The sequence below is a fragment of the Amborella trichopoda genome, chromosome 6 (genome assembly GCF_054954075.1).
Source record: "Amborella trichopoda isolate Santa Cruz 75 chromosome 6, AtrichopodaSantaCruz75HAP2 v2.0, whole genome shotgun sequence".
Classification (NCBI taxonomy): Eukaryota; Viridiplantae; Streptophyta; class Magnoliopsida; order Amborellales; family Amborellaceae; genus Amborella; species Amborella trichopoda.
The window spans coordinates 6,357,521-6,371,590 of record NC_142341.1 but is presented as its reverse complement, the minus strand read 5'-3'; the positions used below and the strand labels follow the sequence as shown (position 1 = coordinate 6,371,590).

At 34.4% G+C, this 14,070-nt stretch overlaps 2 protein-coding genes across 5 annotated transcripts in view; both read left to right on the top strand.

The window, feature by feature from the left end:
* Window positions 1-2,107, top strand: part of LOC18434345 (Glycosyl hydrolase family 38 protein) — a 32,138-nt gene extending 30,031 nt beyond the window's left edge. For all 4 annotated transcript variants that reach the window (XR_016056922.1, XM_006844417.4, XM_020667421.2 and 1 more), the window contains 5 exons: window positions 417-527; window positions 614-709; window positions 1,124-1,171; window positions 1,377-1,445; window positions 1,548-2,107. Coding sequence is in view for 3 of the 4 variants with exons in the window: in XM_006844417.4 (XP_006844480.1) it covers window positions 417-527; window positions 614-709; window positions 1,124-1,171; window positions 1,377-1,445; window positions 1,548-1,775 (552 nt within the window). In the remaining variant the exon portion in view is untranslated. The remainder of the gene's footprint in view (window positions 1-416; window positions 528-613; window positions 710-1,123; window positions 1,172-1,376; window positions 1,446-1,547) is intronic.
* Window positions 2,108-5,641: 3,534 nt separating this feature from the next.
* LOC18434346 (ferredoxin--NADP reductase, leaf isozyme, chloroplastic) lies at window positions 5,642-9,469 on the top strand. The gene is made up of 9 exons (XM_006844418.4): window positions 5,642-5,803; window positions 6,591-6,855; window positions 7,205-7,338; window positions 7,589-7,667; window positions 7,947-8,038; window positions 8,229-8,306; window positions 8,425-8,487; window positions 8,773-9,007; window positions 9,154-9,469. The coding sequence occupies exons 1-9, from the start codon at window positions 5,702-5,704 to the stop codon at window positions 9,219-9,221; spliced, it is 1,116 nt and encodes a 371-aa protein (XP_006844481.2). The 5' UTR covers window positions 5,642-5,701; the 3' UTR covers window positions 9,222-9,469.
* Window positions 9,470-14,070: the final 4,601 nt, after the last annotated feature.

The following is a 14,070-nucleotide window of genomic DNA, read 5'->3' as shown; positions in this document are numbered from 1 at the left end:
AATTGTTCACAATTGTTCCTATCCATTAGATGTCAAATTGGATGGCTCGGGTTGTCCACAAAGTTCAAGATTTTTTTATTATTTCTTTTGGAGCTTTGGATCTAGGCAATGACACTCTCACAACCACCCGATTTGAAATTTGGCAGACAAGAGTGATTGTAACCTCCTTGTATTAATAGTAAATAGTCTCTTTGTATACTTTTCTTTTTCTTATCTCTCTCACGATAGTCTTAATGGTAGTTTTTCTTATAATCCTAGTGAGCCATTGTTGTTTGTCACAAGTTGGACTCATTTATTGATACTAACCTGCACACATCTGCAATTTGATTGGATGCGTTGCATATCCAGTCTAAAATTCAAATTATTTGCTTGCTTTGCATCTTTACTTTGATATTGTTCGGCATATATGTTGACAGGTCCAGGGGAAATTTTATCTTCGAATTGATCCTCTTGGAGAAGGTGCCCAGTGGCGGCGATCTATGGGTCAGGAAATATACTCTCCTCTCCTCCTCGCATTTGCTGAACAGGTGCCAAACCTTCGTTTTTAGTTTGACTTATTATTTACGCTTTCAGTGGGGGATGCTTCTCAAATGGTACTAGTCGCTTTTTACAGGATGGCAATAACTGGACCAGTTCTCATGTACCAACCTATTCAGCAATGGATGCCTCCTATAGCTTGCCTGATAATGTTGCAATGATTACGCTCGAGGTACTTGGAAGTTACTTATCTTTGATGAGGAAAAGTTTGAACTTTAATGGAGTCGTAAATTATGAAAAATTAGTATAGTTTGTTGATATCTAAGAATGACTTGTATATATTTGTAAAGTTTTGAATTTAGTTTACATTTTCAATCTCTATTTTTGTTGGCTAGATTTACATTTCCAATACCTAGCATTGTATTCATATCAAACTTCTGTCATTTGTTGTGAAGAATGTCTTATTTTGTGCTTTGTATGATTGATATGATGATTTTCTGAAGTGAGAAAAACTATTATCAGAATCTCGAAGACCATGTTAGTGTCGCAGAACAAAAGATGGATTAATTCATCAGTCATTATTTTGATATAGTCCAGTCAAAAGAGAATGAAATGTCAAAAGTAACACTCCTAAATACTTCTGCAGGAGCTCGAAGATGGAAGTGTTCTCCTTCGGTTAGCCCATTTATATGAGGTCTTCTTTTTCCCTCCTTTTTACCTGGTTTGAATATCATATTCCCTGTAATGTACTCTCTATGGATCAGATTTATGCAAAGAGAGAGAGAGAGAGAGAGAGAGTTTTCCTACATGAGGCTAATACGTGATTATAATGTTTGTTCCCTTATCAATGTATCATTCCTAAATACTTGTACTTTGCATGCTTTTTATTGTGTTTTCAGGCAGGAGAGGATAAGGATCTTTCAGTACTGGCAAAAGTTGAGCTAAAGAAGCTATTCCCAAATAAGAAAGTAAGAAAAAGAAGAAACTAAACCCATGGAGAAGAATTCAGCTAAGTTGTTCCTGATAGTGCTTTTTATCGTTCCTGATTGTGCCTTTTATTGTTATTACAGATAAGCAAGATAACTGAGATGAGCCTCTCTGCAAATCAAGAGAGGGCAGAAATGGAGGCAAAGAGACTGGTTTGGAAAGTGGAAGGGGAAACTAAGGTTGGGAATATGATGTTCAGAGGGGGACCTGTAGATGCTGATAAGTTGGTGGTGGAGTTGGCTCCTATGGAGATTCGCACCTTCATCCTGGCTTTCAATTATATCTTCTTCCTGCAGTTGATTAACCCATGATTGCTTTCAATTTGTTGTAATGTTCCTGGCTGGGGAGTAGTTTGAAAAGCTCTCTCTCTCTGTACGTGAGCATGCGTGTGCCTACCACGTCATGAACCTGTGTGCATGAGGATGCGCAACTGTGCTTGAGCGTGAGTTGCTGGCTCATCTATAAGTTTCTGCTTTGCCGGTTCGTGTCCTATAAAATAGGAGAGAAATAGATTGTCATTTGAAGGCGGCCTGAATCTTACCTTTGTTATCAAATTATTAAGAAATAAGGTTGTCATTTGAAGGCCTGAATATTACTTTTGTTATACTCATAAATTCATAATATGATAAAAATGCCTTTAAAATATCAGTAAGTTCCAGAAAATACAAGCATGATATTCAAAAGGTTTCAATGTATTATGTATGCATCTAATTATGCGTTTGTTTGGAATTCTTTTTTTTAAAAAAATAATAATAATAAAAATAAATAAATAAATAAATAAATATATATATATATATATATATATATATATATATATATATCCAATACTTACTTGAATCGGCAGAAGAGCTAAAGTACTAACCATCACAAAATGTGTGTATCATAAGAACAGTAATACTCTATGGTCTACAGTATACAATGAATCGGCAGAAGAGCTAAAGTACTAACCATCACAAAATGTGTGTATCATAAGAACAGTAATACTCAATGGTCTACAGTATACAAACTGTGGCGACTATTCTGATCAGTGTTCTCGTATTCACTTCAGATGGCTCTTCATTTTGGCTGGGAAATTGGGTGAACGGCTGAATTTGATAGTCCGCTGTTCGATGTTAGCCTTTAGATGTTAAATTGGATGGCATGGGGTGTTTCATGAAGTATGAGAAATTTTTTTTTGAATTTTTTAGTCTAAGTCAATGACTTTTTTACAATCATCTAATTTAAAATTTGATGTACAAGATTGATTGTGAGCTACTTGTATTAAAAGTAAATGGTTTTTTTATATACTTTTGCTAAAAGATAGAACCTTGTGAGATTTTTTTAAAAATTTTTTTATGGGTGAGGGAAATAAGATGCAACTCAAAAATTATGTTGAAAGATAAGTTTTGGTGATGATGGAAAGTCTTGCGATTGCATGAAAATCTAACACCTAATTATGAATTTAAAGTTCCAAAGATGGTGATGATCAAACAGATCAACGACACTTTAAAATATTAAAATTGCACGGTTTAGATAATGTGTTGAGGATAAACTATTTTTTGGACTTCAATATTTTTCTCTTTACATTCATAAATCTTAAGGTGGAGATAATCAATTTCATGGTTTTTTTTTTTGCATCTTGAGTTTTTAGGTGCATTTTACTAAAGGGAAAGGTTTCTATACTTCTCTTAAAGCATAGAAGATCTATGTGTCTCCTACCATCCAAGTGTCTAATTTTGATCAAGAGAGCCACTCACTGTTTGATCTTAGATCCGATGTTTCAAAGTATTTTATTTTTAGTTTTTTTATACAAATTGTATAAATATAAAATTTGGCACGTGTCATCTTATCATTGGGACGCACCCGTAAAAAATATTAAAAATAATTTGTCGATAAAATATAATAACCAATATACCTTTTGAAACCTTCAGAGGTATTTTGGTCATTTTATTTTATTGAAAATATTTTTTTTATATTTTTCGCTAATGCGAGTTTAATAGAAGATTGGACATCCAAAATTTTGTGTCAAAATAGTTTATAGAAAAAACATTAAAATAAAAATAGTGTAGATACGTGATATTGTGATTAGAGTAATCTTAGCCCTTCATTCAAAATTGACAGTTGGATAAGGAGAAGTATATAAGTTTTATGCTGTAGAAAAAACATATAAATTAGAATAAAAATAGACATCTTATACAAACTCTTTTCAATGTTATAATGTGAATGAGACATTGGTGTTATAGAACGGACCATGCCCATTACTGTAACAACCTCCGATATATAACAGCCGACGACTTTTTCTCAAGGAGAGAGATTTGGAGGGAGCGGGAAATGCTATATGAGTATGAGAACACGTGATTTCCAAAGCCCGTTAGATGTTCCCAAGCTAAAAAATATCTAATTGGCGATGGACGGCTGCGATTTTCCATTAACAAAATATGGACCACCCATTCAAAAGGATATCCAGGACACCGAACGACCCCCTCTTCCTTTGCCACGTGTCAATCGCCAAAATGTATACTAAATTGATTATGCAGGAAGGAAAAAGTTTATATACCTTATTTATAATGTAGTACCTCAAAAATCCATTGGAAAATGTAGTTTTAATATTAAAAAATCTTTTAATTGATCATCTCGACATCGAGATATATGACCATGAAAAATAAAAGGATTTTAACTCTAAAAAATAGTTCATTTTAAAACATATTTACACCGTCAATTTTCAAGATTTTCATATGTTTATAGATCTATTTGATTTTAAATATTTTTGAAATTTAAAATTTTATAATTAGATATAAAAATAGATTTTGTGATAATCCTAAAAATATTTTACATTAAAATTATATACCATGATAAAATTTGGAGGTGCACCTTACCTCTACAGCTATGGATGCATCTGTATGCCAACTGCACCCCTGCAGGAAACATCTCCATTCAGGCGAAAGAACAATTGTTTCATGTGGGCTGGAGTCCAACGGTATAAAGCATCCAGGTGGTCCATCTAAAAAAGATTATAACTAACCTTCTAATTTTTTTTAATATAATTATTATTTCTAGTTTTCAAAGGAAAAAAAAATCATATTCATGATCTCCATATTAAAGATTATATATTCTTTAAAAGTTAGGATCAAATTATATTTAAAAAATATATTTATTACCAAACTCGTATTTCTACAATATGCGGGCTGGGCCACATGCTAATCCGCAAAATAAAAGGGGTGCTGTTTGTATAAGGTTGAGATCCTAAACAATCAAAGTAAGGCATACTTCTAAATAGTGCAATACATTATCTTGGCCATCAATTTTTAATATTTCTAAGTGTGTATAGACACACTATTTTTGAAGTTTTAAGTTCTATAAATAGAGAAGAAAATAAATTTTAAAGCCATCACAAAGATTTTAGCTGCTTAACTTGTATATTATTTTCCATACTCGAAATCCATTTATTTTCGCGTCCATTTATCTCAATGTCTATATATCTCGAGGTCAAGATGAAGGATTTGAAGGTTTGTTTTTTAATTGAATTGTTTAGGGCCACAACCTTCTATAAACATTTTCCAAAAAAATTTCTAATTACAAAAACGAAAAGAGTGTAATTTGTATAGAGCCGAAGCTCTAAACAATCAAAGTAAAGCGCACCTCCAAACAGTGTCAAGAAATGTGGTTTCAATATTGAAAATTTTTATAAAAACATTAAAATATATTTTAATCTTTAATTATAAAATTTAAAGCTGTAAGAAAAGTGTGGATGTAGCAGATCTATGAAAACTTGAAAATTTTGAAAATTGATGGTCCAAAATCGTGTTACAATATACACTGTTTTTAAAACTTGAAATCTATTTTTTTTTAGTATCTTTTCTAGTATCTTGATGTCGAGATGATCAATTTGAAGATATTTGAGCATTAAAACACTTTCGTCTAGTGAAATTTTTGAGATGGGCTATAATTTGATTGTTATAGCGTGGGCTCTAAGTAACTATTATCCAAAAGGACACCATTTTGAAATTGAAAAGCTGCAGTTTTTAGCATGGTGGACTTATCCACTAAAAAATCCACCCACAGAATTCTCACCACTCCATTCCCCTTCCCCTATCTTTCTCCTCCACCCAATTCATGCCACACCCCTCCCTTTCACCTCTTTTCTTTCTCCTCTCTCCTTTCTCTCTCTAAAAAACTCTAATTTTTCCGGTTAAAGACTTGGAGAACCAACCAAATTTGAGACCCTCCCCATACCTGCAATTCCCTTTCTCTCTCCACCATGGCTGCAGTTACAGCTGCTTCAGTCTCACTGTCAGCTTCCAACTCTCATTCTCTCTCTACCAGGGCCTCCATCTCATCAGAGAGAATCAGTTTCCACAAGGTAAGAGCTTTCATGGAAGAGTTTGTTGGGTTCTGCTGAATTGCTGAGATTTAGTGTTTCTGCTAAATTTAGAGGCATTGACGAGCTTTAATGTGAATTCTTAAATTGTTAATTCCTCCTTTTTTTGTTCTTTTTTTAAAACTGTACTGGTTTCTCGAAATTAAGTGTTATTCGGTATTTGCTGCGGTAAGTGATATATCTGAATATGTTAAAACACATTTCTTCTTTCCTGGTGAAGAATTTATCCTACGTTTTGGATGCTCTCTCTTTATCAGTCTGAAGCTTTTCTGCATTCTGAGATTTGAGTAGAGCTAGAATTACCGGCACTCAATCCGTTAGGTTCTTTGAATGTTTTTCTCAAAAAGTTATGCTAAATGTACTGTAAGCTCTGAGTTACTGAAGCTTTTCTTTGTTAAGACTTAAGAAAGTGGACAATCTTATTGATATATTGGCTTTGTCCTCCAAATTAAAATTCCCCAGCATTCAATTTTTTAAGCTCTAATGATTTCCAATTGTGATGAATTTCCATATATCTATGAATAGACTGAAGGAGTTTATCCCCTTAGAAAGGTAGAATGTCTTCAGCTTTAGGAGTTCTATTTGTAAAGTTTTGTTGTCTGAGGATTAAAGGCATTCTTGCTCTAGAATAACATTGACCAGCTAAAATTAGGCACTGGGAATAACATAAAAGTTTTGAAGCTTTATGATTGGTACCAATTCCATGAAGAGAATTTTGAGTGGTCTCTTAAGAGTAATTTTTTATCTTCCTTTTATGCTTCAATGACAGGCTTTTCTAAGTGGGAAATCCTTATCTTCTGAGTCATTCCTACATGCCAAGATTGTCGCTCCAATCAGTAAGCTCTCGGTAAGAGCACAAATTACTACAGAAGCTCCAGCAAAGGTCGAGAAGAAGCACAAGAAGAATGAGGAAGGAGTAGTTACTAACAAGTTCAGACCCAAGGGGCCTTACATTGGTCGATGCCTTTTGAACACAAAGATAACTGGCGACGATGCTCCGGGAGAGACATGGCACATGGTTTTCAGCACTGAGGGTAAATCTTCTTAAAACTCAATAATTCAGCTTTGATCAGATGAAAATTTTACAAGAATCCAATGGTGTATGGTAAATGGTGATCCAAAGGGCACCGTCCATCTGATGTATGGTGGGGTTTTGCTGTACTTGGATGAATTCCAGTGGGCCCCGCTATAGTTAATCTGCACCATCTGTCATCAGGTATGATGGTGTTGGCCCTTTTCTGTGCCATATTCTATAGACCATTGGATTATGGTATGCCTTCACTTTGAAAGGTCTGCTGCTTGAACTTTCAAATCTGACTTCTTTTGATCGAGCCTTAAAATCTGACTTTTGTTTGTATTTTTTGGCTTATTTTTTTATTTAAGGGGAAATTCCCTACAAAGAAGGCCAGTCTGTTGGTGTCGTTGCTGATGGCCTAGACAAGAATGGGAAGCCCCACAAGTTGCGGTTATACTCTATTGCCAGCAGTGCCCTTGGAGATTTTGGTGATTCCAAAACTGTTAGTGCTTATCACTATTTGTTCTCTTTTTTAATGTCCATGATTGCATATGTATTATATCGAAGTTCAATTCTCGTCATATATATGAGTTGCTATGTGTTATTAGAGGTGTTTCATTGTTGAACCATCTCTCCCATGATCTAGTTAGTTGCATCTTTTTCTCTCTCTGAACAGTTGATTTTGTAGGGTTTCCCACGTTTTGTTTAAAGCTCTGGAGTGCACATTGATATGGTTAACTGTAACTCTACAGGTTTCTCTGTGTGTTAAGAGGCTTGTGTACACAAATGAGCAAGGCGAGATAGTCAAGGGCGTCTGTTCAAACTTTTTGTGTAAGATATCTGATTATACTGTACAATTTGTCTAACATAAACAATTTCTAAAGCTTTAATGCTAGTGATAACATCTTGTACCTAAATATTTATCAGAAAATCAAACAAAAAGAAAGCACTCAATGATTTTATGAAATTCTTACATCTTGTACCTAAATATTTATCAGAAAATCAAACAAAAAGAAAGCACTCAATGATTTTATTAAATTCCCAAGTTTTTTACATATTGGGGAATTTACATTATTGAAAAGTATAATGTTGCTCTATTTTTAAATTTAGGTGATTTGAAACCTGGAGCGGAAGTTAAACTGACAGGTCCAGTCGGGAAAGAAATGCTTATGCCTGCCGATCCTAATGCCACCGTCATCATGGTAATTTTCTTCAAGCTTTTGAGGAAGTATAATATATTTTAATGGGCTAAGGTCTTTCATATATTCCATTGGACTGGGTTTTACTTACTGGAAGAAGAAAATACCTACAGTGATGTAATCATTCTAAGTTTTCTGTCTTTCACATGCTTTCCTTATCGATAATTATTTTATTGTTTTTTCTGTAAACTAGCTTGCAACAGGAACTGGTATTGCCCCTTTCCGAGGTTTCGTGTGGAAAATGTTTTTTGAGAAGTATGAGGATTACAAGGTAACAATCCTGTTTGTAATATTCAATTTGACTCCTCTATCAAAACTGAGTTGTTCGAGTTAGATTGGTAGCTGGGCATATTTGATGTTTATATGATCTTTGGTAAACTATATTGCAGTTCAATGGGCTAGCATGGCTGTTCTTGGGAGTTCCCACCAGCAGTTCGTTGCTCTACAAGGAAGTAAGTTTATTGAGATAAAAACATTGGGACAAAGGCCATTCGGACTCGTTGGGAGATTTATAGAATAGAATTTATGAATTTTATCATGAAAAGATTAGAGATTAGAAATAGGCAAGTATGAAAATAAGAATTTGGAAGAACCTCAAAATATGTTGTCCTCATCTTGCATTTACACACACATCATATGAATATAATCATGGCACAATTTATAGTCATAGGTGACTAACGTAATATGAATTTCCTTGCATGCTTGGATGACCTATAGAAGAGATTATTTTGGTTCAGGAATTTGAAAAGATGCAGGAGAAGGCACCTAACAACTTCAGGGTTGACTTTGCTGTGAGCCGTGAGCAAACAAACGAAAAGGGGGAGAAAATGTACATCCAAACCCGAATGGCGCAGTATGCAGAGGAGCTATGGGAGTTGCTTAAGAAAGATAATACCTTTGTTTACATGTGTGGTTTGAAGGGTATGGAGAAGGGTATAGATGACATTATGGTGTCTTTGGCTGCTAAAGATGGTAAGCAATGCATTTTCGTGTTACCAAAATCAAAGACTTGTTTTAAGTGTGTAGTATTACTGCTACTAACCAAGCTGATCTACCCCTTCTGTTTACTTGTCTTGATTTGCATATATAACACTTCCTTTTACACTAATTATATGCAGGGGTTGACTGGTTTGAATACAAAAAGCAGTTGAAGAAGGAAGAGCAATGGAATGTTGAAGTATATTAATACCTGGTCCTCTTCCACTATGAAGCCATTCTCAAGTAATTCCTGTTTGGTTATGTCAATAGGTAAATGAGCCCGCCCCTTGTAATTTGCTCTGAATTTTCTCTCATTGTCACCTACATTAGCCTTCTTGTATTTGTATCAACTAGGTTTTGTAGGTTGTACCGATAATCGATTTTCATATCCTGTAAACATGTCAATATTGGTATTTCATTCTTACATAGAAATAAGACTTCAAGAATTACTTCAAAGTCTAATCTGTCGTTCACATTCATTCTAGCCGTATGTCCCTTCGATATTTGACAATCCAGCAGGCTAACCATTAAGATAATTTTGTATCATTCCATGTGAAGGTTAGGAGCATACTAAGCCAAGAATATCTTGAGGAGATGAACTTTCAAAATTCAAGGAAAATTAACCTGAACAATAATCAGTACTTGGTATATCGATGCTGATCACTTAAAAGCTCATTTATCACAAGCGGTAGGCACATGTGGATAATGAAAATGGAGGACTGAAATTCAAAGAGAATAACTTTTGACACAAATGCATATAGTGGATCTTCAGGCAGGCCATTACCAGTGGTTTTACATGGTGCTATCCAATTTCTGCCATGGAATCTACTCTGGTTCCTTCATTCACTTAATGAAACCCATGGACATTCTTCTCTCTCTCACGCAAACACGCACGCATGCAGAGGACAGATACTGAATCCCTCAAAAAGCACAAACATTTTGCGCCTTGCAGATAAACACAATCACCAAGTTAAGAGAAGGCAAAGCATGATCTGTAATCCAATCATGTTTTAATCGTTGAATATAGATGGACAGGATTCATCTTAATAACCCAAGTAACAAATTTGTTGACAAAGTGGGTGAAAATCCTCGCGTAAACCTGATTATGAAATTAACAAAATGCAAATTTGGACAGAGTAAACATCAAACAAAAAAGAAAAGGGAGCCAAGCATTTTCAGGATCAGCCTATTGAATGAGCAAATACGAGAATTAGATCTCGAGAATGCTTCTAAAAAATGATAGTTTGAAGAAATTTCTGTTACTCGATTGAGTAGAAGTTATTTAGGAATAAAGGTTCATAGAAACTAATTAACCGAAAAGTTTACACATCTTACAAAACTAGTGTATAATCCTTTGAATAAGGAAAGGTAGCAAGGAAAAAGAAAATAGAAGGGATGAAAATAACTAATTGCCCTTATTTCCCTCTCTCCACTTGCATAAGTGTATTATTGTCTACCACAAGTAATAAAGAGAAGCAAAACAATTTCTTTTTGTTGTTGTGACACCAGTGGGGTTTGTAGAAAGTTCAGGATTTTTTCACACAATTAGGGTTTAGAAATAGGAAGAAACAAAGGAAATTTATTTATTTCTTAAAAATCCTATTTTATTATTCAAATTTAAAAATAATTTTTATATATTTTGTATTTTACTCTCAAGTCCCACTTTTTGAGAGTGTAAATTGTATTTTAATTTTAGTTTCCCTTATGTATATCGAAGAATTGAGCTCACATTTGTGGAGTTAATACTTATCATTGTCTTACCTTTGTAAAAAGAAAAAAATTTTAAAAGATATTTTAAAATAAGTAAAATAATAAAACTACCCCTAAATTTTTGAACTTTGTAGGGGCATTTTGGTTATTTTATTTAAATTAATTCTATTTTTTTACAAGTGCATTAGGCGAGAAGCACAGATGCCCTAAATTTGACCTTAATCGGACATATAGAAAAGGGTGCGGTTTATATAGAGCCTAGGCTCTATATAAATTAATCAAATTAAAATATACTATTTACTATAAAACGGGATTTAAGTGAAAAATATAAAGTAGATGGGACTAACTTTAAATTTCAAAAATAAAAAGAGATTTTTTTATTAATTTCCCAAAGAACAAATTGTTGTCTTAGATTTCCCGCACTAGCATGTAAAAAGAAGAGAGGGGTGGAGGAAGGAAGAAACGTCACATTCTCCTAACTTGTGTTTGGGCAAAGCACAAAATGATTGCCAACTCAAAGTTACAAAAACAATGACTTGGTTCTAACTTTTTGGATTATTTGGTTTAAATTTTGTGAGACATCTCGCCTCTTTTGTATAGCACCAAAGATCAATTTTAGAAAGTAATAAATCATATGTTAAATTTTTTTAAAAAAAAATGCCATATTTATTAGTCCATCCAAACAAGGCATAATGTGACTGTGTCTTATTCACCTATATTGTGCCCTGTTTGGATCAATTTTGGAAGATATTGTCTCTCTAAGCTATGAGTGTAAAATTAGAGCATTTTGAAGGCTCTTTGCTTACAATCACCTACATCACAGCAACAACTAATGCCTCACATAAAATGACCAATTTACAAGAAAATCAGTGAGACTCACTGATGTAGATGATGGGCCGATTGTGGCTGCTAAGATGCAAGTTTAGCAACTGTTTTCCCTAACCCAATTCGCATTTATAATAAATAAATGTTTACAGACTCCCTATTTGCTTTACACATAAGACGCATATTGGTCTATAAATCCTTTCTTTCTTTGGGGAATATGCTTTGAACCATAAGCCACCTAAGGGCTTGGACCTTATGTGGCACTTGGAGACTCCACACCATTTGTAGTGAGTAACTATAGTGTTTCGTTCTATCAGCATAGAGGAGTCGGTACAGAGATTTTTACGATGAATTCTCCTGAAGTACAGAGGTCCCAAATTACTTCATCTCGCTTATGTCCGACATAATAGAGTTCTTGAAGCATCTCCACGAGACCAGTAAACAGTTCAATATATCTATCAGACAACCTCTTTTGAGAAGAGTTGATCGACCGTGTTAGATTATGTCCTTCCCCAATCTCATTCTTTACTGTTGCTAATGGGTGTAGACTTTTGCCAAGATCTCCTCGAAGGCGATTCAAAGAGGCATTTCTCCTAGCCATTTATCAAACCAAGAGCTCGTTTGGTCACGTCTTCTAAAAAGACTTCTACTATGTCTTAGTTTAAGAGTCTTACAATGATGTATCTTCATGAATAAGATAGTAAGGTCTATTTATCGGGCTCTTAATGTTGATCTATGCTCCATGCATACTTTGTCCCCACCACTTACACTCCATAATTAGTTTTTGTGGCAGTGATATCTCAAAAAAGGGGCTAGGGTAGTGGTGGTAGCACCTCATACGTAGTTACGACATTGTGGTTTTCATTAAAAGGAAGACTAATGCGGTCGCTTTCTCGAAACGGCTATCATTATACATGCCGTGTGATGGCTCGTGGATGAGACTTTGACTGCCATCTCTGAAGACTACCATCACACACAAGGGTCACACAGTCCTTCGGCTCACTCATCCAGGCATACTCTGACCTCATCAAGGGATGACCTATTAGAATCCTTATCGGATAATTTTCTATGCCCATATAACATAGGTTTTTCCAACTGACTGCCCTAGCTCGTCAAGCTCAATTCAGTATCAGCAAACATTGTTTTCATAGTATGATCCACGAGGGGCCATACTCCCACTGAGTTTATCTTCCACTATATTATTTCATTTTACAAGCACTCATAAGACATTTAATATCCACACTTACCCAACATCCATTCCTACTACTAACACCACCCTACTAACACCTTCAAAAAACCTAACTCCTAATTTACATGAAAAAACAGATAGGGTATGTCTTCCCTACTGAATTACCCAAAAAAATAAAAACAACATCATGGAGGCAAGCTTGTACTCATGAGCTTTAATTTCCTTATTGCCACCCTCTTCTTGCTCTAGAGTGTACCCCTTATCCCACATAACTATATGATGCCTAACTATATTGTTAGTATTACCCCAAAGAATGCTCTCATCTTCTCTTCCAAAAATTGGATCACCCGAGAAGGGATAAGAAACAAATACATGTAATATACAGTGAAATTAGACAAGGTGCACTTAATCAATGTGATTCATCCCCCCGAGGATAAATATCTCATTTTCTAAAGATGGGGATTTAGTTTCATTTGAAACCTTATCATATTTGGATCCTATATTGATCTTGGATGGTGTTTGGACATGAGTAGGAGGCCTAAAATACATACAAGGCAAGGAATCAGTTCTGCATCCAACTATTTTAGCCCAATTTGGAACCATTTGACCTTGGCAACCTACTCCAATTAGCGTACTTTAACGCATATTTACGTTCAAACCTGTGACAACTTCTATACCTTTCAAGAACAACCACATAATTCTGACCTCCCACTCTCAAGAGATGAGATGGATGGATTCAGTATTTTTATTCTTCTCAATTTTAAAGAACTTAATTATTTCTTTATTTTTTATGGTTATATTTTTTTATTAAAGTTAATTGTTAGAAGTAGAATTAGTTTGGGTTTTTAGATTACTTTGATAAAGTCCCTTTTCTTCTTGGAGTGAGTCCATTTTTTAAAATTTTAAAAGGGTCTTTCGTTTTTTAGGAGGGATAAGTCTTTCTTTGGTAGGTCCGTACTTTTTCTTTAAGTATTTTTTCTTTGTATTGGTTTTAAGCAAGTTTAATATTTAATAAAATCTTGGTTTTGGTCGATATAGAGTACGTTTTAGTAGGAAGTCTTTAGAAAGGATTTATCGTTTGAGAGTAACGTGAATAGGAAGCAAGAGTGGTATATAAAAGGAAAAATAGATTTTATGTACAGCTTTTGAAGTTTTTGTGAGTGAAACTTAAGATTGGACAAAAATAATAATAATCTAGAGATGGAAGGAAGAATTTGTGTCTTCCGTTTTCTTTTCTCTTGTATGGGGGAATTCTCAAATCCTCACGTTTGTATCTTTTTTTTACAAATTTTTTCTCAATTTTTTTGTTTCTCTCTAAAATGCAGCTGCATTT

Bases quoted from the DNA above. Each gene is read 5' to 3' on its own strand.
- LOC18434346 (XM_006844418.4), top strand. From the start codon at position 5,702: ATGGCTGCAGTTACAGCTGCTTCAGTCTCACTGTCAGCTTCCAACTCT. The intron at 6,856-7,204 runs GTAAATCTTCTT...TTTTTATTTAAG, and splicing joins CATGGTTTTCAGCACTGAGG to GGGAAATTCCCTACAAAGAA. The intron at 8,488-8,772 runs GTAAGTTTATTG...ATTTTGGTTCAG, and splicing joins GTTCGTTGCTCTACAAGGAA to GAATTTGAAAAGATGCAGGA.